Source organism: Callithrix jacchus, chromosome 13, assembly GCF_049354715.1.
Source record: "Callithrix jacchus isolate 240 chromosome 13, calJac240_pri, whole genome shotgun sequence".
NCBI lineage: Eukaryota > Metazoa > Chordata > Mammalia > Primates > Cebidae > Callithrix > Callithrix jacchus.
In genome coordinates this window covers 79411584-79435516 of record NC_133514.1, presented here as the reverse complement: position 1 = coordinate 79435516, position 23933 = coordinate 79411584, and the positions used below count along the sequence as shown (strand labels likewise).

The window sequence follows — 23933 nt, the reverse complement described above, 5'->3', positions numbered from 1 at the left end:
TTAAAATTGTCATGGTTTTACATTTTGACTATTCTGGTGGGTATGCAGTAGTATCACTATAGTTTTAATTTGCATTTCCCTGATGAATAAAGGTCACTGGTCATTGGGTACCATCTTAAATGGAGCACCTATTCAAGTCTCTTCCCCATTTTTCTATTGGACTGTCTTATTCTTATTTAAGAAGCCTTTTACATATTTTGAATATGAGCCCTTTGTTGAATATTTACACACACAAAGAGAGAGAACATGTAAATATTTTCTCCCATTTCGTAACTTGCCTTTCACTGATATCTTTTGATGAACAGAAGATCTTAATTTTAATGTACTCCAAATTATCTTGTTTATTCCCTTATGGCTAGTGTTTTCCTATCCTGTATTGAAATCTTTGCCTTCTTAAAGTTGTAAATATATTTTCCTTTGTTATCTTCTAGGGGCTTTATTGTTTTACCTTTCACCTTTAATTTGATGAATCATCTGGAATTGAGTTTTGTACCTACTGCAAGATAAGGGTCAAGATTCATTCATTTCCATGTGAATACCCAACAGGTCTAGTACCATTTACAGAAAGGACAAATCTTGTCCCACTGCATGTGTCTGGGTATGCTTTGGGATTCTATGCTGATCTATTTGTCTATCCTTGTGGGAATACTGTAACTTTAAAGCAGTCTTTGCTACTTATGAATCAACACAATCCTCAAAGGGAAAATCATCAGAGAATGCTGGGATCACTTCAAATAATTTTCCTTTTTTTCAGGGTCTTGGCCCCACAAGTTCTGGCTAGCTGTTTAAATGTCTTCTTACATATTATTTAGAGTCTACTCAGCTTCTTCTAGTTGTTTTCAGAAGTACTGGTCTACCATAAACTAGTACTTTATAGCAAAAAGCTAATGGGCTTTGTGACCCTGTGGGCATCACACTGAAGTAGCTGAGGGTGGCCTTGAGAAAGAGGTAGGATTTAGTGAAGCCTGGGGAGAATAGGTAAGATTAGGTGGGTGGGAACAAAGAGAGCAGTCTTGGTGACAGGAGAGCTTTACTTCCTGCTGCTGACTCCCTACCTTCTGTGGTCTTGGCAATTTGTGCCCTGGAGAGAACAGTGTTGAGCCGAGCTGAGAACTGAAAGGTAGTCTGGTGAGAAGTCCTCTGTCTCTGGGATGAAGTGCTTCACATCATCCAACCACAAGGAAACCCTGGGAGTCTGGGAAGGGGTGGGTAAAGGCATCCTGATGCCTGATGTGCCTGGGGCAATGACCCCCAAACTAGCAAGGGCCACAGCATTCCAGAAAATTTGCTGCATTTGGTGAGTAAAAGATGCTATTTGAAGTCTCTCCTCAAGATCTGCACTCTTGCCTTACAGATATTCCCATCTAACGTAACCTTAAAAAAAAAAAAAAAAAAAAAAAAAAACAGAAAAACAAGTATCTTCTTTGCCCTGGTGTTATGTGGAGGAATTTGACAGTGTTCCCCATTGCTGGCCTTTGCGTGTCCAATTTCCCCTGTCAGAGACTCCCACACAGAGGAGAAGCAGTGGCAGCCGGGTGCCTCCTTTCTGAGTGGGCCAAGCCCGGGGTTAGATGCTTCTCAAGTCATAGCATGTCAGGCTTGCAGCCAGCCTCTCCAGCAGGCGTGATCATCCCCACCTTACAGATGCAGAAACTGAAGCTCAGAGAGATTGCAAGTGTGTCCATAAAATCCAAAGCCCATGCTGCTACACTGCACAGAACAAGCAGCCACAGGGGTATCCATGAGGATCACCCTCCAGCCTGGGGGTTAGCAGGTGGCAGTGCCCAGCAGCCATTCCTGGTACTCAACAGGCAGCAGTGTCAGTGGAATGAACGAATGAGTTAATTAATGCCAGATCTGTTAAGATGAGGATGATCCTGCAAGGGGAAGTGGGGAGGAAGAGGTAGAGGGATGACAAAGCCAGCAAGCATGAAGCAGCCAGGAATGTGAGGAGCTAAGGTGGACAGCTGGCGGGGACCAGACCAGACAGAAGGGATACCACCAGGTCACTAGCAGCCAAGAATGCTTCATGCTTTATGAAGGGGCACTAGTTTCTGGGTGTAGGAGGATAAGCAGCAGCAGAAGGAATAACTGGCTGGACTCTGCAGCTCCAACCCACTATGCCCACCAATCTCCCATGGAACCTACCACCCCCAGCCCCCAAACCTGCTCTTTCTTTTGGGTCCACAGGCCATAGGGTTGCCCCAGCTGCGTACTGGTACCACCTACTCCCGCCTTACCCCTTCATCCATTCCCACAACAGGAGGAGCCTTACCTGAGATTCAACAGCAAAGAAAACGGGCAACTTACTGCCCTTCTGGAGATGCCCAAGAACATTCCTCCCCCATAACCCTCTTGAGAGGAGGCGACTGCCCTCTGGCCTGATCTCCTGGTTCAGTGCACCATAGGGCCAAACGGACCATCTCCAAGCCTCCTGTTGCTCTTCCACATTCTAGGGCTGTGCCATCCAGCTCTCCCATGCCTCCTCACACCTGACCTCAGGACCTGGCACCTGCTTAGAGTCATTCCTCTACCCCAGTTTCTCCCACCATCACAGTAGACCCCCACCCTTCCACCCCACCCTTCCACCCCACCCTCCACCTCAATGGCCCTGCTGATTGCTCGGCCAGAGAGGGAGGTGAGAGAAGTCACACTCACAGCCCATCCCAGCTACCAACCACACAAATTCATACTCCAAAGCCACCAAGAGATAGTGTCCTAGAGGCTGGTGGCCCTGCCTCTGGCCATTGTCACATGGACAGCAAGGCTTCGCTGTCTCTCGGCATTCCAACAGAGGCATCTGAGAGCACAGGACATTGCCTGCCCCATGCCCTCCTCATGACTCATGGGACTGAGCAGAGTGAATGCAGGAAACAGAAAGCAAGCTCTCTCCTCTGTGGATGGGAAGCGCCCCCACCCCCCACCCCCAATCCCGGCATATTCTCCACTTGTTTCTCCAATTGCTACAAATAGCACCATACACAGGGCTCATGGCCTCTCAAGCACCAGCTAGTCCCCCAACCAGCAAGGGCCCCAAAGAAGTGTCTGCCACTCCTTCTCCCTCACATCCCCTGCACCTGGCCCAGTGACTGGCATTTGGTGGGTGGTCATTAATTGATTTAAACCCAGGGGAAAGCAACACTCTATGTACTCCAAAAGTGCAATTCATATTAGTAAAGAACAGCAGTAATCCCACTTGCAGAAAGCTCTGAGCCAGGAGATAAAAAAGCAGAAATCACTCCACAGTCCCATTATCCAGAAGTCATGCAAGCTGAGCTGTGTCCTGAGAAGAACTGGGTCCCTCCCATCTCCCCATTCCTGTCAACCCCCATACACACTATAGAAAGGAGGCCCCCATCTCATTATTTACCTTCCCACCTTCCTATAGCCCACACATGGGAGCACTGGGCTCAGTAAGTCCACAATAGCACAGATGGACCCTGGCCTCATTCTAAATAGACTATAGATGACACTACATCCCACTGTGCACCTAGGGAGATACAATCACTGTCACCAGAAGAATGATGCAGAACCAAATTGTTGTAAACATTTCTGTATTCTCATTAAGAATATCTGCAGGAGGCCGGGGCAGTGGCTCACACCTATAATCCCAGCACTTTGGGAGGCCGAGGTAGGCAGATCGCCTGAAATCAGGAGTTCTAGACCAGCCTGGCCAACATGGTGAAACCCCATCTCTACTAAAAATACAAAAATTAGCCAAGTGTGGTGGTGGGCACCTGTAATCCCAGCTACTTGGGGGGCTGAGGCAGGGGAATCACTTGAATCCAGGAGACAGAGGTTGCAGTGAGCTGACATTGCACCATTGCACTCCAGCTTGGGAAACAAGATCAAAACTCCATCTCAAAAAAAAAAAAAGATCTGCATGTAGTATCTGCAAGTAAGAGAGACTACTGGATTTCCTTATGAAGTGATGCAAAAAACTCACAGGAAATCTTGAAAAGAACTGGAAGGAAGGAACACTGGAGGTGTGTCCCCATTTTCTCATTTTGCAGATGAGGAAACTGAGGCCGAGGGAGATGGGCACTGGTCACCTTCCAACATAGCACATACCTTCCCAATTCATTTTATTTATCATCTCTCTTGCATCTCTCCCACTTGAATGTAAGCTCCCTGAAGATCAGGATTTCTGCTTGTTTCATTCACTATGATTTCTCCAGTGCTTAAGAGAATCCAGTGCTTAGCAGGTGCTCAATGAAAACGTGTTGAGTGAACAAAAGAATGAACACCCCAGCTAATTATTCAGGTTCAGGAGCAATGCACTTTGAGGGTTTCACCTGGCTTCTTGACAGTTACTGATTCCAGAAAGATAAACCAGGAACCCAGTCTTAAAAAGTGAAGGCCACTGCTAAAAGGAACAGAGCTGCAGAACAAGGGGCACTGGGGTGGCCTTATATAGTTTGCCTTATTGGGTCCATCTTCAAGCTACTGATTACTGTGAGCCCTATGTAAACTGATCATAAACTTTTTTTATTGTACTTTAGTTTCTGGGGTACATGTGCAGATCATTCAGGACTGTTGCATAGGTACATGCATGGCAATGTGGTTTGCTGCCTCCATCCCCCCATCATCTATATCTGGCACTTCTTCCCATGTTATCTCTCCCCAACATCCCTACCCCCCCTCACTGTCCCTCCCCTACCCCCTCAACAGACCCCAATGTGTGATGCTCCCCTCCCTGTATCCATGTGTTCTCATGGAGAACTATGAGTGAGAACATGCCGTGTTTGATTTTCTGTTCTTGTGTCAGTTTGTTGAGAATGATGGTTTCCAGATTCATCCATGTCCCTACAAAGGACACATACTCATTGTGTTTTATGGCTGCATAGTATTCCATGTGTATATGTGCCACATTTTCCTTGTCCAGTCTATCATTGATGGGCATTTGGGTTGGTTCCAGGTCTTTGCTATTGTAAACAGTGCTGCAATGAATATACATGTGTATGCATCTTTGTAATAGAACTAAAACACTAATAATACCAAAGGCCCTTCTATCAATAATGACCAATCAAAATGACCAAGATATATTTTGGAATGTATATAGACAGCTCAAAAGAACAAGAGCTGACCCTGCTATCTGTCTGAAGGACTTTTAACCCCAGTGACTCATGCAATAGAATTTGGGTAATGCCCTTTTTGCTGGTGAACAAATGCTGCTGAAATGTGGTAGACCCTCTTGAGGAGCTCCAGTTTGATCCCTACACACCCCAGGAGGCAGAGGCAAAGCACCATTCTAGTCATGCAGGGGACTAAACTTCTTGTCCCTGTACAGATTTTCCCTGCTTTGGCAAGCCGACAAATACTGCCTAGAATGAAGAAATGTAAACTGTTTAGACTTTGCAGAACTACATATGTTAATTTAATGGAGCTAGTGTGCTCTGCTTTAGGGACCAGGCCAGTCAAGGAACTTCTTTTTTTTTTTTTTTTTTTTTTAATGACAGCAATGGCTCTCCAAGAGAGGGAGGGAAGAAAAGAGGCTTAAAGATACCAGAGCCCTGAGACACAAAGAAATCTCAGGCCTGGGGCCACCCCTCCTTCTCCCCTCCTGCTCCCTGAGGATTAGCTCTGATCTTACTCATGGCTGTCTCAGCCACAGAACAGTGCATGCAGTGGCAGCAGTGGGCAGAGAGCTGCCACTTCAGGGCCTAGCAGATGGGAGCACTCATGATGTCTCACGAAGCAGGAGTCACAGACACCAATCAAGAAACCAAAATTATATTTTCAAAAGTCGGGGCTGTGAGCAGACATGATGGGGTATTCTGCCTGAGTACTCAGCACTGCCAGGGTTCACTGGGACATCACAGATCTGGGGTCCTCTCTCCAGGCCTGGTGCAAGGCAGGCTACTGGAAGAACTGATAGGGTGTGTGTGTGAGCAGTGAGCACACAGGTTCTAGGCTTTGGTCTAAGTCCTCCCTCATTGCTGCTGTGAGGCCAGGCCTTTAACCAAAGCACTGTTCACAAACTTTAATGTTATAAGCCATGTTCAAAATCTCAGGATGTTCCAGAGCCCCACAGGTCTCCTTAACCCCCACATGTCCTCTGCAGAAGCCCCCAGTTTCATCCAAAAGGGAACCTGATAAATGCTTCTGCACAGCGTATGGAATAAGAGAATCAAGAGTCTTGGGGTGATGCTGTCATATTAGAGGGGAAAGACTTTGGTTACAGGGAGCAGATCTGGGATCCAGAGCTCTTGGGTGGCCAAGGAGGCAGGCTAAGGCAAGGAAAGGCCTAGAAATTGAGAGACTGAGGACAATATCCTAAGCATCTCTATGTAAACTGGTTTCCAGTGAAACTCACTAAACATAAGCCAGTCACAACTTCCTGCAAAAACACAGTCCCCACCTTACCCACAGGCGTCTTTCAAAAATTCAATATGACTCCACTATTTGGAACTCTGAATGCATTTTTCATAGAAATAAAGTGAAGCCTATTAGGAGAGTAGGTTAAGAGACCAGGCCAGCCTGACACCCTCATGACCTATCAGTTCCTGAAGACAAGGCCCGTGCTTTATTCTTCTCTGGTTTCCAAGTGCTCTGTAGAGAACCTGACTTAGTTCTGCTCTGTGAGTCAGTGAAAGACTTCCTCAGAGGTCAAGCATGACTGCACATTTAACTTCCTTGCATGTTCCTCGAGAATGCAAGTGCTAACATCCGCAATTCTTAAAGGCACTTGGAGCACATAGATCTCCCCCATTTAGGCCTTGACCTAATGTACTCTAATATCCTAAGGAAAGTCAGGATCCCTAGACAGGGAGGCAGAATAGAAACAGAACTGAAAAGTGGGCTCTGGTTTTGCATTTCAGGCAGGTCCCCAGGCTGCATACATTGAAAGTACAAGACGCCCTGATGAGGGGACTCTTTGGAAGGCTACCTGGAGGCCTTGCCGACCTTGGAATCCTTACTTTCCCTCAGCAAAGAGAAGACAAAGTTCATTCAAAAACCACATGTCTAATACTCTACCCTCTGAACTTCTTAAATATCTGGGCCCTTTCCATCGTTCCCACCACCTCCTCCTCTAAAGCTCTATTTTCTGATGTGACAGAGAAAGCCGCACGCACATGGCCACATTTCTCCATTACTGCTCATGTCACCTCTGTGTGCAGTGATCACAGGGCACCTTTCACACTCTAATTTCTCCAATGCCACTTTCTGCTTTGCTTGTTTACACCATTTTGCTAATTGATAAAATGGCTGGCGATTTGTGCTCCATGGAGTTTGAGAAGTGATTCCACGCAGCTCTGTCATAGGCATTGTCCCTGTGTAAAGTTGTGAAATGAGGGTTTTGAGCCAGGGCAAGGTGACATCAGAGCCCAGGATGATGAGGCCATGAGGTAGGGGATGCCAGTACTTTACCTCACAATTCATCCACAACAGGGCTTTGGGAGGTCTAAGAATTAACAACAGTCAAAAGGCCACAAACAAGGATGCCTCAATGAATGATCTTTTTGTGGGCAATGTTTTAAAAGGTGCTTATCATCTGAAATTCAGAGACCCAAATAACAAATTCTTCTGACAGCCCAGGTTCAGTGGCTCATGCCTGCAGTCCCAGCTACTTGGGAGGCTAAGACAGGAGGATTACTTGAGCCCAGGAGGTCGAGGCTGCAGTGAGCCGTGATCATGCCACTGCACTCCAGCCTGGACAACAGAGTGAGACTCTGCCTCAAAAAAAAAAAAAAGAAAGACAAATTTTTCTGACAAAGAATAACTGGCCAAAAAAGAAACCTCCTGACTGTCCTGCTAAGGAGAGAGCCAGGTAATTATCTGCTGAATAAAGAATCTAGGTATTTACCAGAGAAAAATGAAAACTTAGGTTCACACAAAATCTCTATGCAAATGTTTAGAGCAGCTTTATTCATAATCATCAAAAACCAGAAACAACCCAGGTGTCCTTCAGTGCGTGAATGAATGAACAAACTGTGGGACATCCATACCGTGGGAAACTGCTCTGCGATAAAGGGGAAGGAACTACTCAAGCACCCAACAACCTGGATCTCAATGGCACTGAGCAGAATGAAGAAGCGTCTCAAAAGGCTGCATACAAAATGATTCTATTTATATAGCATTCTAGAGAAAGCAAAACTATAGGGAGAGAAAGCAAAACTATAGGGAGAGAAAACAGATCAGTGGCCTCTGAGAATGCAAGACTACAAAAGGGTGGCCCGAGAGAATTCTTAAGGTTGCTGGAATTGTTCTGTGTCCTGGTAGTGGTGGCAGTTACAAAAACTTATGTGTATATGAAAACTCATAAGACTGTGCACCAAAAATAAAAGTGAATTTTACCAAATACAAAGTTTTTTTTTAGGTTCACAAATTCTTTGGCAATTCTCCCATAAAACAATGATGTCTAATTCCCCTTGCCCTTGAATGACGGCCAGTCCTGGTGACTCACTTCTAATGAGTGGAGTACAGAGAAAGCATATGGCTAGAAAAGGTGAGCAGGCACCTGCCTGGCCCTCTCTCTTTGGAGCCTGGAGCTGCCATACAAGAAGTCCACCTACCCCGAGGACACCATGCTAGAGAGACCTTGGGGAGAGACCACTGAGAGATGGAGAGAGCTGCCCAGAGACCTCCTAGCTATTGGCACTTCCCAGTCCAGGAACTGGCCACATGACTGAAGACGTCTCTGAGATGATACCAGGCCCAGGCACAATCCAGCTGCAGCCTAATGACAGACCCTGAGCTAGAACCACCCAAGGAACTGCTTCCAAATTCCTGGTCCAAGGAAACCATGGGAGACAATAAATAGTAGTTTGACGCCACTACATTTGGGGTGATTTATTCACAGACAACTAACATAGGCACCCACATTTTCTGAGCAATCCCCATGTGACTGATAATTTCTCAAACATTATCTTCTTTTCCATTCATTCAGTAAATATTATTGAACACTTTCTACATGCCATGGCCTATACACGGACCACAGGGAGAAGCAGGCAGACTCCGAGACGCAGGATAATCAACAGAATGTGGTTCTGACAGAGGCAGGAGGGGGCCACTGGCTGGCAACGCTCCTCACTGAGGCTGTGTGGGTCTGTAGGAAGATGATAATATCTGATTTATATGCGGGGCAGATTCAGTGTCTGTGGGACATCCAGGAGGAGCCGTCCAAAGGGCAGCTGAGTATTTGGCCTCAGAGCCCAGAGAGAGAGCTGAGCCACAGCTATGATCTAGGGGGTCATCAGAAAGCCCTCTCAAAGCCACCCAGGAAAAAGAGGGTGACTCTGAGGAGGAAGTATATTCTTCAGACAGAAACCTGAGAAAGGCCAACATTCAAAAAGCCAGAGGGAGCAGAAAGATTCAGAAGGACTAGCAAGGGCAGGTGCATATCGCACCAACAAACAGAACAGCAAGTGCTCCTCAGAGGGGACCATCAGAAACAGCAACTGCTATTAGATGATATAAGTCAAGGAGGAAAAGTGTCTACTAGATTTAAAGACAAGTACCTTAGCAAGAGTAGTTTAATTGCAGCAGTGACAGGAGCTGGGAGGGAATGGGAAGGGACGGTAAGACGGGGGGCAGGCTTAAACAGGTCTGGGAGGCTTGAGGGATGAAGGGCAGAAGAAAGACAGCTGGGCCCAGGGCTGGGGAGGAGGGATTTTCTGGAAAAAAGAAGGCTTCTCCCACCTAAATGCTAATGGGAGAATCCCAGAGGGAAGGAGAGGGTGAAGACACCATGGAAAAGGGCTGGGTATGGCCAAGAGAAGGGGCATACCTGTCCCCGCCCCCAAGAGCAAGAAGGGTAGGGCAGGGCATGTGGATGCAGGTGGAGTTCAGGCAGGCAGCATCCAGCGCTGCCTCTGAGTGGTCTGCCTTGTCTTGGTAGTCAAAGGTGAGGAGCCGCACTGGGAGTGGGGACACTGCAGTGGGGGTGCAGGTGTGGGATGGTGAGAGGAGATCTCATAACACAGCTGCAGGGAAGGGACTATGATGCTGGGAAAGGAACACAGCCCACCATTGCGCAGCTGGGGCTGGAGGCCATGTATGCTCCTGTGACATACAAAAAACATAAGGACTTTGTGTCCTCCACAACAGCCCATGAGGGAGGTGCAACTGTCTGAAGATTTCAGAAAAAATATAGAGCTCAGGTCTGTCTGACATGGAGCCAGCCCTTGGTGTCATTGATTTGTGTTACTCTGTGAACCAATGGGGTCTGACATCAAGCAGACACCCATGAACGTCTGTGAAAGGGAGGAAGAAGGGAAAGCTCCCAGAAGGGTCACATTGAAAGCCCTCGCTGGCTAACACTTGATAATCAGCTCACCAGGAATTAGCAGTGGCTAGGACTGTGACCAGCAGGGTTCCTACCCTCCCTGCCCAGACGCGTCCTGTGCCTATGGCTTGTCCCTGTCTCCTTTCCTCCTCACATGCTGTCTACATAGTAGCCTTTCAGTGACTGCCCATACACCCATCTCCTTTCTTCTTTGCCCCATTTCTCTTTTTCTCACCTTTTTGTAATTATTTTCTTCCCATCTTTCCTCTTCCTTTCCTTTCCTGTCATGTTTCTATGACATGAAATGAAAGTAATTTTTTATTCAGTTTGTGGTCATTGACAACAGCCCCAGCTCCCCAGTCAAGCCCACATGTCAGTTTAGCCCTCAGGCCCACTTCTGTGGGTCACCTCCCTCCAGGGGGCTATCCTCACTCACCCAGAGCCTTCAAGCCTGATCCTATCTGCGTCTCACCTGTACCAGGTGCCCTTTACCTCCCTTTCACCTACTCAAACCCCATCCTCCTTCTCCACAAGGCCTTCCAGGCCATTTAATGCATGTGAATTTTTCCCAAGTTGACACTTCCTTAGCCCCATAGGCCTGTGTCATACTTTGACATGAGTCATATGCTGCCTTCTGTTGTTACTTCGCTTTGCATCATGTGTATGCCTTATTTCTCCATCATCATAATAAAAGAGATCATTTTCACATTCCTGGGATCAGTAGCATTGATAGAAGCAAAGCTTCCTGCTGAGCCAAGCTCTACTCCCCAGCCTGTGTAAAACTAAGCACCAACTTGTTCCATTTAATGTCATGTCAACTCCGCTTACATTTTTCTCTGATTGTGTTCACTCTGCACACTTCTCTGGGTGTCAACACACATCCTTCAGACTTATCTCTGACAGATGGAGACAGGGAGCTCAGCCTGAACAACAGAAGCCATGTGCTGAGTTCTTTTTTTGACCTTGTGAGGGATGGTTACTGTGCATTAGTCATGAAACATCCTGATTTTCGTTTTCTCACCTTTTAGATGGAGGCCCCAATGCCCCACTCACCCTCTTTCAGGGTTGCATGAGGACCAGCTGGGCTAACCTATGTCCCAGTGCCTGGTAAACTGCACAGACATGCTGTGGTTCTAGGACTGGCGTATTCTGTAATGAATCACTGTCCACAAAAATGTACTCAGTTCTGGGAACAAAAAACCACTCGTATCCTTGACTATTGTTCTGGACAGGACTGCCCAATGGCTCTCCTTTCCCTGCTCCCAGACACATGGTGCTGCTGAGCTTGGATGGAGGAGCCACAGGAAGACTGGATAACCTCTCCCACTTCCGGGCACTGGCAGCTCAGACGTTAGCCATTCCAGGACTGCCGGGCCCGGGTGATTCATGGAAGCTGCGGTCAGGAGCCTGCCTGAGCCCTCCTGCAGCCTGAAGCTATGAAGTGATACAGGAAGGAGTCACAGATCCCTCCAAGGTGAGTGCCATTACCTGAAATAAAATCTCCTTCTTAGAGCCTCCATGGTTGGCAAAAGGCAGAATTTCCACGTGTGGGAAGAAGGGCAGTTGGACTCTGCGGCCACCACTCCTTTCTCCTCAGAACCACCTTCTTCTTGGAATTTCCCACCAATCAGAGCTGCTGCAGCCACTGTGGCCACACTCGCCTCGGGGACCCTGCCCCTCACACAAGCTCACAGCGCTCTTCCCCTTGGCTCACATGGGCAGAAACAGAAAACAAGTATTGGGAACAGTGCAGGTGAGAGCACACGGCTCACACGCTGGTTCTTCCCCATCATGGACTGCAGGCCTTAAGTCTGACCTGGTCTCCCTCCATAAAAGGAGACCCTGACACCCACCCCTGCCACGAGAGCCCCTGGGCATGTCCACACCATCCAGGACAGTCTGCCTTCTCTTGCCAACATGAGGCTTCCTTGCAAGCTGGACTTTCCTGCTGGAGGACCCAGCGTGGACTCAGTGGGAAGAAGGCTAGAAACAAGCTTTTGATACACTGAAGAGTTGGTTCTACCACACTCACCTGCAGCATGTGTGTGTGTGTTGAAGGCGGGGGTTATAACATCCACAAATCATGGCGATGGATGAGGGATCTGAAGGGTAAAGGTCTACCCTACAGACTCTTTCCTGTTGTTGCAACCATTATGTATATTAACATATACTGCACTTTTTCCACTTAACATTCTTTCAAATATTCAAAAAATATATATTTGTTGGGGCTTACTATGTATCAGACCCTGACCTAGGAACTCTGAAATGAAAGATAAGTTAACGTGCTTCCTGCTACTGGGGCTTTACATCTGGTGGAGGGACACAGCCACAGGATGAAGTGAGGCCCACAGTGTCCTGGGTCTGAAGGTGCTCAGTGCACAGCCCGGGTATGTCTGGAGGATGGCCAGGAAAGCCTAGAATGAGTTTTGTTCTTCAAAATAGTAGAGGCAATGGGATACATACACGTAATTCATTCAGGGTTAAACATCTATAAACAATAATCCCTGAATGGCACCTGGTGGTTTTCCAAGTTCAAGTGTCACTCTTGGAGGTGACACCAGCTGCACAAAGAAAGGAAGAAGTCAGGTTGGAGCTGGGCTTCATAACTTGGCCTGGCTCTTTACCTGCCCCACACAGATTTAGAGACCATCTTTCCAGCTACCTCCAATGCTTAAAATGAGGGAAACTGCTCCCATCCAAGAGGAAATCTTCATCATTTAACTCAGCAACTAAACATTGAGAATTCATCTTAAGGAAGTAATCAAATATGAGAAAAAAATTATTTTTCTGCAAGTATGTATTACAGGACCATCTGTATTTTCCTTACTGGCAACTACCTAAATTTCCAATAGTTCAATCACTCATGCACTCATTTAATGAATATGTATGAAGTACCAAGCATGAAAAAATTTAACACTCAAGAAGAAAGAGCGCTTTCCCTCATGGAACCTGGAACAATGGTTACATGGATCATGGTACATACATAGACTGGATTACCAAACTGTTACTAAAGATGATATGCTCCAAGAATATTTAATGACTTGGGAAAGTATTCAGATATTATTATGAATAGATGTTAAAATTCTGGAAAGACACAAAAGTGTTAAGAGTGGTTCCCTTTGGGTGGTGAGAAAAGTGATTTGTATTTCTTTAATGTGCTTTTCTGCAGTCTCCAAATGTATTCATGTGTTCATTCTGCGATGGGAACAGATGCTTTGTTGCATAAGGGAGGAATCCTTGTTTGTCAGTCTTTCCTTCCCTGAATCTAGCTTTGTCAGTAGTAACCTCTCTCCAGCAATGTCATCCTGATTCCACACACACCGATTAAGTGGACAGCTGCATGGAGCTACAGTGTGAAGATGCTTTAGAGTACAAGGCACATGCTCATCAATAAACACATACTGATCTGAGTAGTAAGAACAGTCCATATTACACAGCTTTCTCATGGGCATAACCCAGCTCTTTACTTCTGCCACCACAAGGGAAGGTAATGGTATGGCACTTCCAGCAGCCCCCCCTAGACACTTTCTGCAGGTTGTAGGTCACAGATCACTCCATGACAAAACCCTGGGGTCATGGTTCTTGTGACTTATCCACCCTATTTCCATCCTTTTAAGTACAACCAATTAATTTTCAAGGGCCATGTCCATCCCCATCTGTGGGGATACGAGGACCCATCTCTCCAAGTACAAATTAGTGAGAATTGGTCTTCTAAAAAACAAAGCTCAGGCCAGGCGCAGTGGCTCACACCTGTAATCCCTGCACTTTGGGAGGCAGAGGTGGGCAGATCACAAGGTCAGGAGTTCAAAACCAGCCTTTCCAACATGGCGAAACCCTGTCTCTACTAAAAATATAAAAACTACCCAACCATGGTGATGGGTGCCTGTAATCCCAGCTAGTTGGGAGGCTGAGGCAGGGGAATTGCTTGAACCTGGGAGGTGGAGGTTGCAGTGAGTAGAGTTTGTGCCACTACACTCCAGCCTGGGTGACAGAGCAAGATTCTGTCTCAGAAATAAATATATACATATATATATATATACATACATACATACATACATACATACATACATAAATCTCAAAAATGGGAAAGGCTACACTTGAAGGCTGGGGAGAAACTGGTCACTATGATACACGAAGAAGCCAGAAGGCACTTCTGGCAGAGGCTTTACACAAGGGACTTCTGCAAAGAGATGGCTGAGATGAGTAGACTATTCTTTCTCCATTCTAGCTCTAAATCATGGTTATCTACTCACTCAGCAAATATTTACCATACAATTACTATGTGCCAGACACTGTTCTAGGGTCTTGAGCTACACCAGTAAACAAAACATATTTACAAAAAAGCAAAAACAAAACAAAAAATTCTGCCCTCATGGAGAAGTGGACCAACTACTCAAAGACTTTGGAATTTGCTCTGAATGGCAGTAGGGCTAAGGGAAGTTTGGAGCAGTGACATGACCTGACTCTCATTTTTTAAATGTCTCTTTCCTATTTGGCTAGTTGCCTACCCTGTTCTTCTACATTAAGATCACTGAATGGACCACGACTGGTTTTAACTTTTCCTCTCTTTCTATTAATGGCTATATTCTAAGGCAAGCAGGAAGCCTCCACCTCACCAGACATCATCAAGACTTACTGTAAACTACAGTGACCAAAGCAGTACAATGTCAGCACACAAACCCCTAGACAGACAATGGACCCCAGATCCCAGAAACACACTCAAGGCTACGGTAGTGATGCATCTCAGAGGTGCTAGTGTAGACTGTGCTCCGAGCCCTCCACAATCCCCACCACTTGGACACTGCAAATGCCCCCTCTGTTGGCTGCTCTCCCAAGGGCTCCAGCACCCATGCCCTTCCAGCTGCAAGCACATATGTCATGAAATCAGAGTACCACAGCCACTAAGTCTCCCAGAGATAAGTTTCCTCCTTATTGTTCAGAAGGGTTAAAAGCTAGGTTTCTAAGGTATAGCGCACTTAACAATATTTCATTTTGCTTTCATTTAGTCACATACAGACATAGGATGGGGACAGCATTCTGTCAACCAGTTACCTTAGTCCCAGTGTCACCAACCACATGCTCATTTTCACTGACTCTGGGAGGGTTGAGGAAGGCGACCTCAAATCATAAATAAAACCAAACAGGTGTGAATGTGATATAAAATGCATTTGGTATAAACTTCTTTGGTCAAAATTGTGGCCAGTGATTGGCTGCAGGCTTTGTGTGACTCTGGTTTAGCCAAAGGGCTCCTCCTCCTCATTCTCTCCCCCAAGGAACCCCACTCAAAGTCTCCAGCCTGTCAGTGACCAGCCACGCAAGCTGGTAGCATTTGCCCGTCAACTCATTTGCTATACACCCCAAGCCACTCGTTGGCTCTGATCAAGCAGTCAGAAGATGCTTTGGTTATCTTCTATTCTGAGAACTTAAAAAAATCTTGGGCTTGTCCCACACACTCTGGTTACAGCTCTGGCATTTCATTCTCTGCTATAAAAATCAGTGCATGATGAGGCATCTCAGAACCAAAGGAGTTTCCTTCTTTGTTTTCTCTTTTTCAAGAATGTTAAAGATATTCAATGACAAACTAATTTGTTTCAATTTTGCCAAGTCTAGGAATAGCGTTCTATGTTGAACTGCAAGTTGTTTAACATTTTCCCTTTTTTCAACTTGATCAAAAATTTTAAGATTTTCTTTTCTAACATTAAACTCTAAATGTTTTTCCTTGGAGTCTAACATTTTAATTTTTAGATTACAAAACTAACTGGTGAAGAAGAGTTGGATGTTGCTAGTTTGCAAATAGATACAATGTAGATTCCATTTCTTACTATGTGTTTCTAAAAACAGAAACATATATTTTTGCTGATTGGTGGTAATTTTTTAAAAAAGAATTGATCTTCCTCCCTCCTCAATAGTTGATCCATAAATAAGTTTATCTGACCACAGAAAATCAATGTTTACTGTAATTATAAGGGTACCCAAGTATACAATCAACTTACATTTTCAGGTACATTAGAGCATCACTGCCATTCACTGTAAACTGAAATCCTCTTCTGAGGCATACTTAAGGTGGAGGCAGAGCTGGATCACTGGGATCTGGGCAACACCCCAGTGTGGCTATACAAGCATGTCATGGGCATCAACAGCCACTGGGAAGCTGAGTGCCTTTTATATATTGGTATCATTTATTATACCTTAGTAAATTCATAGTTCAGTGATAAAAATTTAGGAGCGTATATGGAAACCATAGGTATAAAATCTCTACCTTAGCATTTCCCTTACTAAGCTAATAGTTTATGTGACTGACAATTGTTTACTTCATCATGGGAATGGATTGAGCCTAGAAAGACACCCCGAACATAAAAAGACAGACGACCTACACTTGTTTTTCTAAGATCCTAAGGAGAACACAACAGAGTAGGAAGTATCAATGGAGGTATGAAAAAAAAATCCACTGATGGTTAGCCATCTCAGCCATAGAAAACGCACTCAGATCAAACAGTAATGCTTAATGAAAGAGCTCTGATCCCAAAGAGACTATTGGAATTATATTCCAATTTTTTTAGCTCTTTTGTAAAAATATTTCAGCATATGAACAAGTATAGAAAGTAGTATGATGGAGGCACATGCCTATAATCCAGCTTTAACTCAGTCTATCCTGTTCCACCTATATGCTGACTCACCTACTTGTCTCTTACCCTGAATTATTCTGAAGAGAATTCTAGACATCATATAATTTCAATATGTACCTCTGAAAGATTTAAACTCTTATTTAAACCTAACCACAATACTATTATCGCACTCTAAAATTAATAATTTTAATATTAAATATCACTGCTGAAATGCTCAGGTAATGTCAAATATTTATTTATGGTGTATTGGAATCAGCCTTCAGTCACAGCCACATATTCCCCTTGATTGACGTATCTCTTCAGTCTCATTTTATCTAAGGTTTCCTTCCATCTTTTTCTTTCTTCTGCAATTTATCTGTTGGAGAAACTGTAATTTCTTGCAATCAGGATTTTGCTGATTGCATCCCTGTGGCAAAGCTTAACATTCACTGTAACTTAATTTTCCCCATTCTTTCTAACTTAGTTCTAAACAAAGTTCAGAAACAGTCCCCTAGCTCCCCCTCCACCTCCGAAAAACTTCTAATTATCTCTGTAATGGAGCAGATGCTGACAAACCCAAGATTCTGAAAATGGCCGGCAAAGGAGGACCCAGCTATGCCTCTAAACCAGCCACGGGCAACAGCAGTGTCATTGAGAGATGAGGTGTGGAGGTTGCCTGGAGGGGCGGTTGCTGTACTCTGAAGATAGAAAAGATCCCAAGTGTTCAAAAGTATCGTCTTCAGAGAGAGAAAAACTATAGAGAGAAAAGGAGGGTGGGGGAGGACTGTTCCTGAGGTGGCCTCCGCATGTTAATCAGTTTTCAAGTCGACACTATTAAGGACTAACATTTCCGAGTCCAGAGCGGGAAGGCAATGACAGTCCTGTGGTTTTCCAGAGGAACTCAGGTTGTCCTCCTAGGACGAAAGGCATATTCACAGAGCATCGACCCTGGGAGGACTTACCAGAATACAACCACTTAAATCACAGCACTGTGACAGGCAGCCGCACGAAAGGGCAATGCAGTCAACCCTACCCCACCCCCACCCCCACAGAGAGCATGTGCTCTGCTGGTTTTCTAATAATGGGACACAGCAACAGGATTTGGAGGGGGGAAAAAAAGACGACCTTAAATCTTAGCTCTTTCACTTAAACACAGTATAGCCTTAGGCAACCTGCTTAACCACCTGTGCCTCAGTTTCCCCATCTATTAATTGGGGATTCCTCATCTGCCTTCCTGCTAGAGTTGTTGTGAGAATAAATAAAGCTATACATTCAGGCCTACAGTGTAGCCTCCAGAATAAGCTCCAGCATAAGCATAAGGGATACATAGCAGCCCCTTCCTCCCCAAAGACCGGTGCCAGTCTATTCCACCCAGATCCTTGCAAGGGGCCATGACAGCACCTGCTGGATGTCTGGCTAGGTTACCGATGTGGTCTGTGGCCATGCATGAAACAAAGCCAACTGACCCATGAAGGGTTCAATCCCATGATCCTGATCTCAATAGCGAGGCTCCAACCAACTGAGCTAATTACAGTGGAGTCAGATTTGACTCTGCTTACACGAGACACTCTTAGCAGTTCATACAACATTCTTAGACAGTGTTGTCCTAAGATGCTATGACACAACACACTTGCCAAGTTTACTAATGATCTCATCTTTTAAAAATCTTAATTTAATGTAGCAAACAGATGTGTCCCTTAAGAGGATTAAGGTGGAAATTCATTAGTGCAATAATACCAGTGGATTTGTGTTCTAAAACTAACACCAATCAATCAACTTAGTGCACATTCTATCTTAGCACTTCTCCGCTTCGAGGGAAACACCAGAGAACTGAACAGCCAGGTCTTCTTCCTCAGGGAAGTTATCTGAGAACAAGAGAGACAATGAGAACCTCTATGTACTAAGACCCTAACCTAAATCACCTGTAATCCATGCTCTTCAGACTGTAGCGTGCACAAAAATCACCAGGGCATCTTGGTGAAATGCACATTCTGATTCAGTAGGTTGGGGGAGGTCTGAGTGTGTGCATTTCTAATAAAGGCCAGGTGATACACAGCTCACACCTGGAGTAGCTAGATTCTAATCCTCACTGCAATCAGCTGTTTACAGATAGAATCGCTGAGGCAGCGAGGCAACCACAAAGACAAAGGTAGTGAGAAAGGAATGAACACAGTACACTCAAGGCTAATCCAATGAAAGGAGGCATGCCGAAACGTGGACAGGCTGCCCGGAAGGAGAACATTCAGGACACAAAAGTGAAGTCCTTAAGAGCTTAGACCTGCTGTCAAATGCCAACTTGGAACTTCTCACTTGTGTGACCCGGCGACTTCCTTCCAATCTTGGTCTCTCCTTCTATGAGTCGCAACAGTATTAGTACTTGGCCCTGGGGTGGCCACAGGCTTGGTGAGGTGATATCCCTCTAGGATGGTTCCCAGCTCAGGCAAATGCCTAGGACATGACAGCTATTATAACCCCACTCTGTCCAGCTCACTGCGGGCAACAAAACATTTCCCGAATTAAATCATTAAGTAATAGTTGTCAACTTAACATGTACACTAAAAAAGTGTAAAAGTATTCTACAGTTCCAGTGTTGTCTCCCAAAGTGAAAAATAAAGAATCCTTATATCATTAAGTGCCAGTGGCATAAGTCAATCCAAACACATTTTAAGCTTTACAAGGTCTATCATTCTATGAATGCTACTGCAGAGGTTTTTTTTTTTAATTAGAACTCCTATAATTACCATTTTTCTTTAAAAATCTTAAGCCAGAAATAAACACCTACTGTTGCAGCATTTGAAAACAAAAACTAAATGCCTCACTTAGCCCAATGTAGAAAATATAACCACCGAAATGAACATCTTCCCAATGAGAAGACAGCACCTGTTTTGAGCCTTTTGTTACAAAACTCATGGTTATTTAATCATATTCCCTAGAATGAGGGGTTTTTTTAAATAATGTGTCAGTTTAAGAAATAAATGATAGAGTATAATAAGCACAATCTCTTATTTTTGCATGAGATGACAATTTTCTTAAATGAACAACTCCAACTTCTAATGGAGTCAGCAGACATGAACTAAATTAATATATCTTTAGGTTCAGAAAAGATGTCCACACTCAAGTTTCAGCCAGGAAAGGCCTGATAGGTTGTCCAGTTCAAAGGCTGCCAGCACAGGAGAATCCCTAGGAAGAGCTTTAAAAATTAGGACCCTCTAAGGGGGCCTTCTCAGCACTGCTTACTTTTAAGAAAGTAAGAAATGTACTTTCTTAAAGTACATTTACTTTAAGAAAATTCGCCCAACTGCACACTCACACCCTGTACACTTTTTGTATGTGTGACCTACTTCAGTCAAAAGTTTACTCCCAGTCGGGCACCAAGGCTCACACCTGTAATCCCAGCACTCTGGGAGGCAGAGGCAAGGCAGATCACTTTGAGCTCAGGAATTCAAGATCAGCCTGGATAACATGGTGAAACCCCATGTCTACAAAAATTAGCGGGTGTGGTGATGCATGCCTACAGTCCCAGCAACAAGGGAGGCTGAGGTGAGAGGATCACCTGAGCCCAGGGAGATCAAGGCTACAGTGAGCCATGACCGCACCACTGCTCTCCAGCCTGGGTGACTGAGTGAGACCCTGTCTCAAGGAAAAAAAAAAGTTGACTCTGTCAGGGACTTGAATGTGCAGGGAAGCTGAGACCATGCAGAGTGTCTGCCTGTCCCATGCTTATGCTTCTCCCCTCTTTGTACCACTTAGAACGTGCTCCCTGCATAGAACTCCACTTCTTGTCAAGACCAGGCTCTGTGGGACCTAGAAGAAGCATGCCTTGTGGTCCAAAAAGCCTCACCAGTGGCAGGGTCCTAGGTTTATAGTTCGCCCACTCCCCCAACAAACCCCCCTCACCCCCCAATAACTAATTCACAGGAGAGTTGATAAATACTCATTCCCACCCCTGACTCTGAACTCTGTCAGGTCAGGATTTCTGCTTCAAGGCTCTTAGTCACTTATAACATTCACCTGTCCCCAGGCCTAAAAGTGTTTGGCCCTCGAAGGTGGTGGGGTGAACCTCTCCAGTTAATGGAACAGAAGCTCAGGAGGCCTGGTTTCTGTCCACAGCCATATACCTGGTTCCCAGAACAGAACAGCACTGATGCCTTGAGTCACACAGAGCCGGTCTGAATCTCAGTTCTCCACTTCTAGCACAAAAACTGGCTTATTTTGTCACTCAGCCTCACTTTCCTCATCTCTAAAATAGGGACAATCAAAGTCCCTACTTCATGGAGCTGTGTAGTATTAAAGGAAAGCATACATTGAGAGCCTGGTTGGAGCATACACTATGTCAAGTGCTTGAAACTCTTCAGCTGTTTCTATCACAGGTGGATCATCCAATTTTAAGATTCTCTGATGGAAATTATTATCATCTTAACAATATGAATGTATACCTAGGCACATAAATGCCCTGACTTCTGCTTTACAGAACTCTCATCAATAAAGTCAGTTGCTCACTCCGCTGTAGATGGGAAAAACTGCCAGACATCCAAATACACTGGGTAGGGGTGGGGGTTGTCTCTGGGCAAAAGATTCTGAGACTGAGGCTGGCTGGCCCCCAAAACAAAGGTCAAGAGTCTCTAGAACCCTGTGTGGTTCTTTTCTTCCCACAAGGACACCTTAGAAAGTTCTGCAAGCCAGTGCAACTGCTCTGCTGGGGTTTCTAGTTGGGGGTGAGGAGGAGCAGGCAGTGGGGAAGCATCAGGATTTCCTCCTACTAGACCAGGATCAAGACTGTGGGGCTGTTCCATGAAATATGAAAACATACTGCAGCTCCCAGCTTGAAAGGTCAACCATGTACATAAGGATTGAAATTCAAGGAAACCACTTCAAGGTCAGACAGGACCACAATTACGAACCTTTGGTGGTTTCAACAAAAGATCACTGTAATCAGAGACCATAATGGCCAGAATAATCACGATGTAGAAGCTCTTTGAAAATTTTTCACTGAATCAACTAATTGAGAAGAACCAAATAATTTACGAAAGTGATTCTGATCAGCTAAATCCAGAATACATCACTCTAGATGATGATGACCCTGTGTCTCCCAATCAAATGTGCTTTTGTGTCCAGAGAGGTTTCCATGACTGTATCTATCCGAAACCAACCAGGAGAGAATGAGATGGAAATGCCCCATTCCTTACTCCAAAAAACGCTACTAATTAAGTAGATGAAGGAAGCACTGATACACTAATAGAGAGGAAACCACCACTGCCAAAGTCCACCAGCTCCTTCACACAAGCTCCTCCTCTACTTGCAAAGCAGGTCATCATAGAGAAATCCAAGGAATTTTTTAAAAATCTATTTTGTTCTTTTGGGCATCAACGCTTATCTCTTTCAAATATGTGTCAATGTCGATCATCAAGAAATAAATCATCTCCAAGCTTTGATATGAATCTTAGGCAGAAAGCATACAGGGAAAGTAATTCTGCAAGCTGCATTCAATCTGCTTTCAGTGGGAGGAAGGGTTTTCCTGGGTAACTAAATGATTAGCTTTCAATACCCAGCTCTTTGCAACAAATGCTTTGCAAGAGCCCTGTCCTCCTGCAAAAGCTTTTCTTTTTTCTTTCTTTTTCTTTTTCTTTTTTCTTTTCTTTTTTTTTTTAAGAAACCTCTCTAACTGGTAGACTAAGAAGTCTTTCTTCCCAGGGGACACTCATTTCGAGCTGCCAGGCTGAGGCTTTGTGAGCGCGCCGCCCCTCCGCGCCCTCGCCCCTCCTCCCACAGCGACTGCTCCTCCAAGGTTCCCAAGGCCACCTGCTTCTCAGAAGAAAAGGGGGATACCCTGAGCGCTATCGCAGTGCGCCGCCGGCGTCCTCGGCGGCGCCCTGGGGGGAAAGAGGAGGCGGTGTCCCCGGGAAGCGTGCTTTGTCGCGAGGGTCGCGTGGCCGCCCGCCGCGACCCCAGATGCCTGAGAGAGGTTTTGTCCCGGCCATCGCTCAGGGCTTTCCTCCAAGGGGCATGAGTCCCGTGGGGCCCTGCTTCTTCCCGCGCCCCGCTTGGTGCCTGCCCGAGTGCGGGGGCCTACTGCCAGCGTCCGAGCCCCACCCCGCCCACCCGGCCGAGCTAACGGCGCCGCGTCGGGGAGCTTTCTTCCATCCCGCCTCTGGCCGGCTCGGCACCTGCTCTGCCACGCCAGCCCCCGGCTCTGGCTGTCCTTCCCGCCCGCCTCGGAGGGTCCTGCGCCAGTCGGCCAATAATCCGGGCTCTTCTGTCTAACCCGGAGGGGGTCTGCCCTCGAGCGACGGTCTCCCGTGGCCGCGCCCAACCCAGCCCAGCCCACGGGGCCCGCGAAGCCCTGGCCCTAGGCGCTCCCAACCCGGCCCGCACCGCTGCAGGGGCTGCGTCCAGGGGGGCCCAGCGCACCCCACCGGCCGTACCTTGTGCGGCGCCCGCAGCAGCCGATGGACCCCCGCCAGCTGGGTGCCGAGCGCGAGGTCCTCGCGGAACATGAACAGCGGTGGCCGGCTGGGCTCTGGGAAGTTGGTGCTGTTGAAAGGGTCCGTGTCGTCCAAGAACTGCACCCGGCAAGCCAGCGTGGCCATGATGCATCCCTGCCGCGGGGGCGCGGGCCCCGGGGTTAGCGGGGCCGCGGGCCGGGACGCCCGGGTCGCAGCGCGCAGGGGAGGCCGCAGCCGCCGCTCGCTGGCTCGCGGGCTCGCAGGCTCCGGCGCGCCGGGCTGCAGCCCGGGCTCGGGCCGCGGGGGGGCGGGGCGGGGGCGGGGCCGGCGCCGACCCCCCCCCCGACGCCTTCCCCTCTTCCTCCCGCTCCTCTCCTCCTCCCAGTCCCCTGCCCCCGGCCGGGCCCGGCCGCCGGGACCCACTGGACCGCTGCCGCGAAAGTGCAAGGGAGATGGCTCGTGCAGCATCCGCAGCCCTGCGCCAAAGGCCGGCGGCTGCGGCGGCGGGGCGGAGGGCCCAGCGGGCGGATTTGGCTGCACATGTGCCCCGAGGTCCTGGGCCGAGCTGCACCCCTCCGAGCCTGTAGGACCGACTTGTAGGGGGCGATTGGGGGGGGGTCCGGCGGGGAAACAGGCGGCCCTCTGACTTCTTCCCCA

At 46.7% G+C, this 23933-nt stretch overlaps 1 protein-coding gene across 48 annotated transcripts in view; it reads right to left on the bottom strand.

Moving 5' to 3' along the window:
- The window catches only part of FHOD3 (formin homology 2 domain containing 3), a 508721-nt gene extending 485177 nt beyond the window's left edge, over positions 1 to 23544 (bottom strand). For all 48 annotated transcript variants that reach the window (XM_054243584.2, XM_035269718.3, XM_054243586.2 and 45 more), the window contains exon 1: positions 23256 to 23544. In XM_054243584.2, coding sequence (XP_054099559.2) covers positions 23256 to 23420 — 165 coding nt within the window. In that variant the 5' untranslated portion in view covers positions 23421 to 23544. The remainder of the gene's footprint in view (positions 1 to 23255) is intronic.
- Between the last annotated feature and the right edge of the window lie 389 nt (positions 23545 to 23933).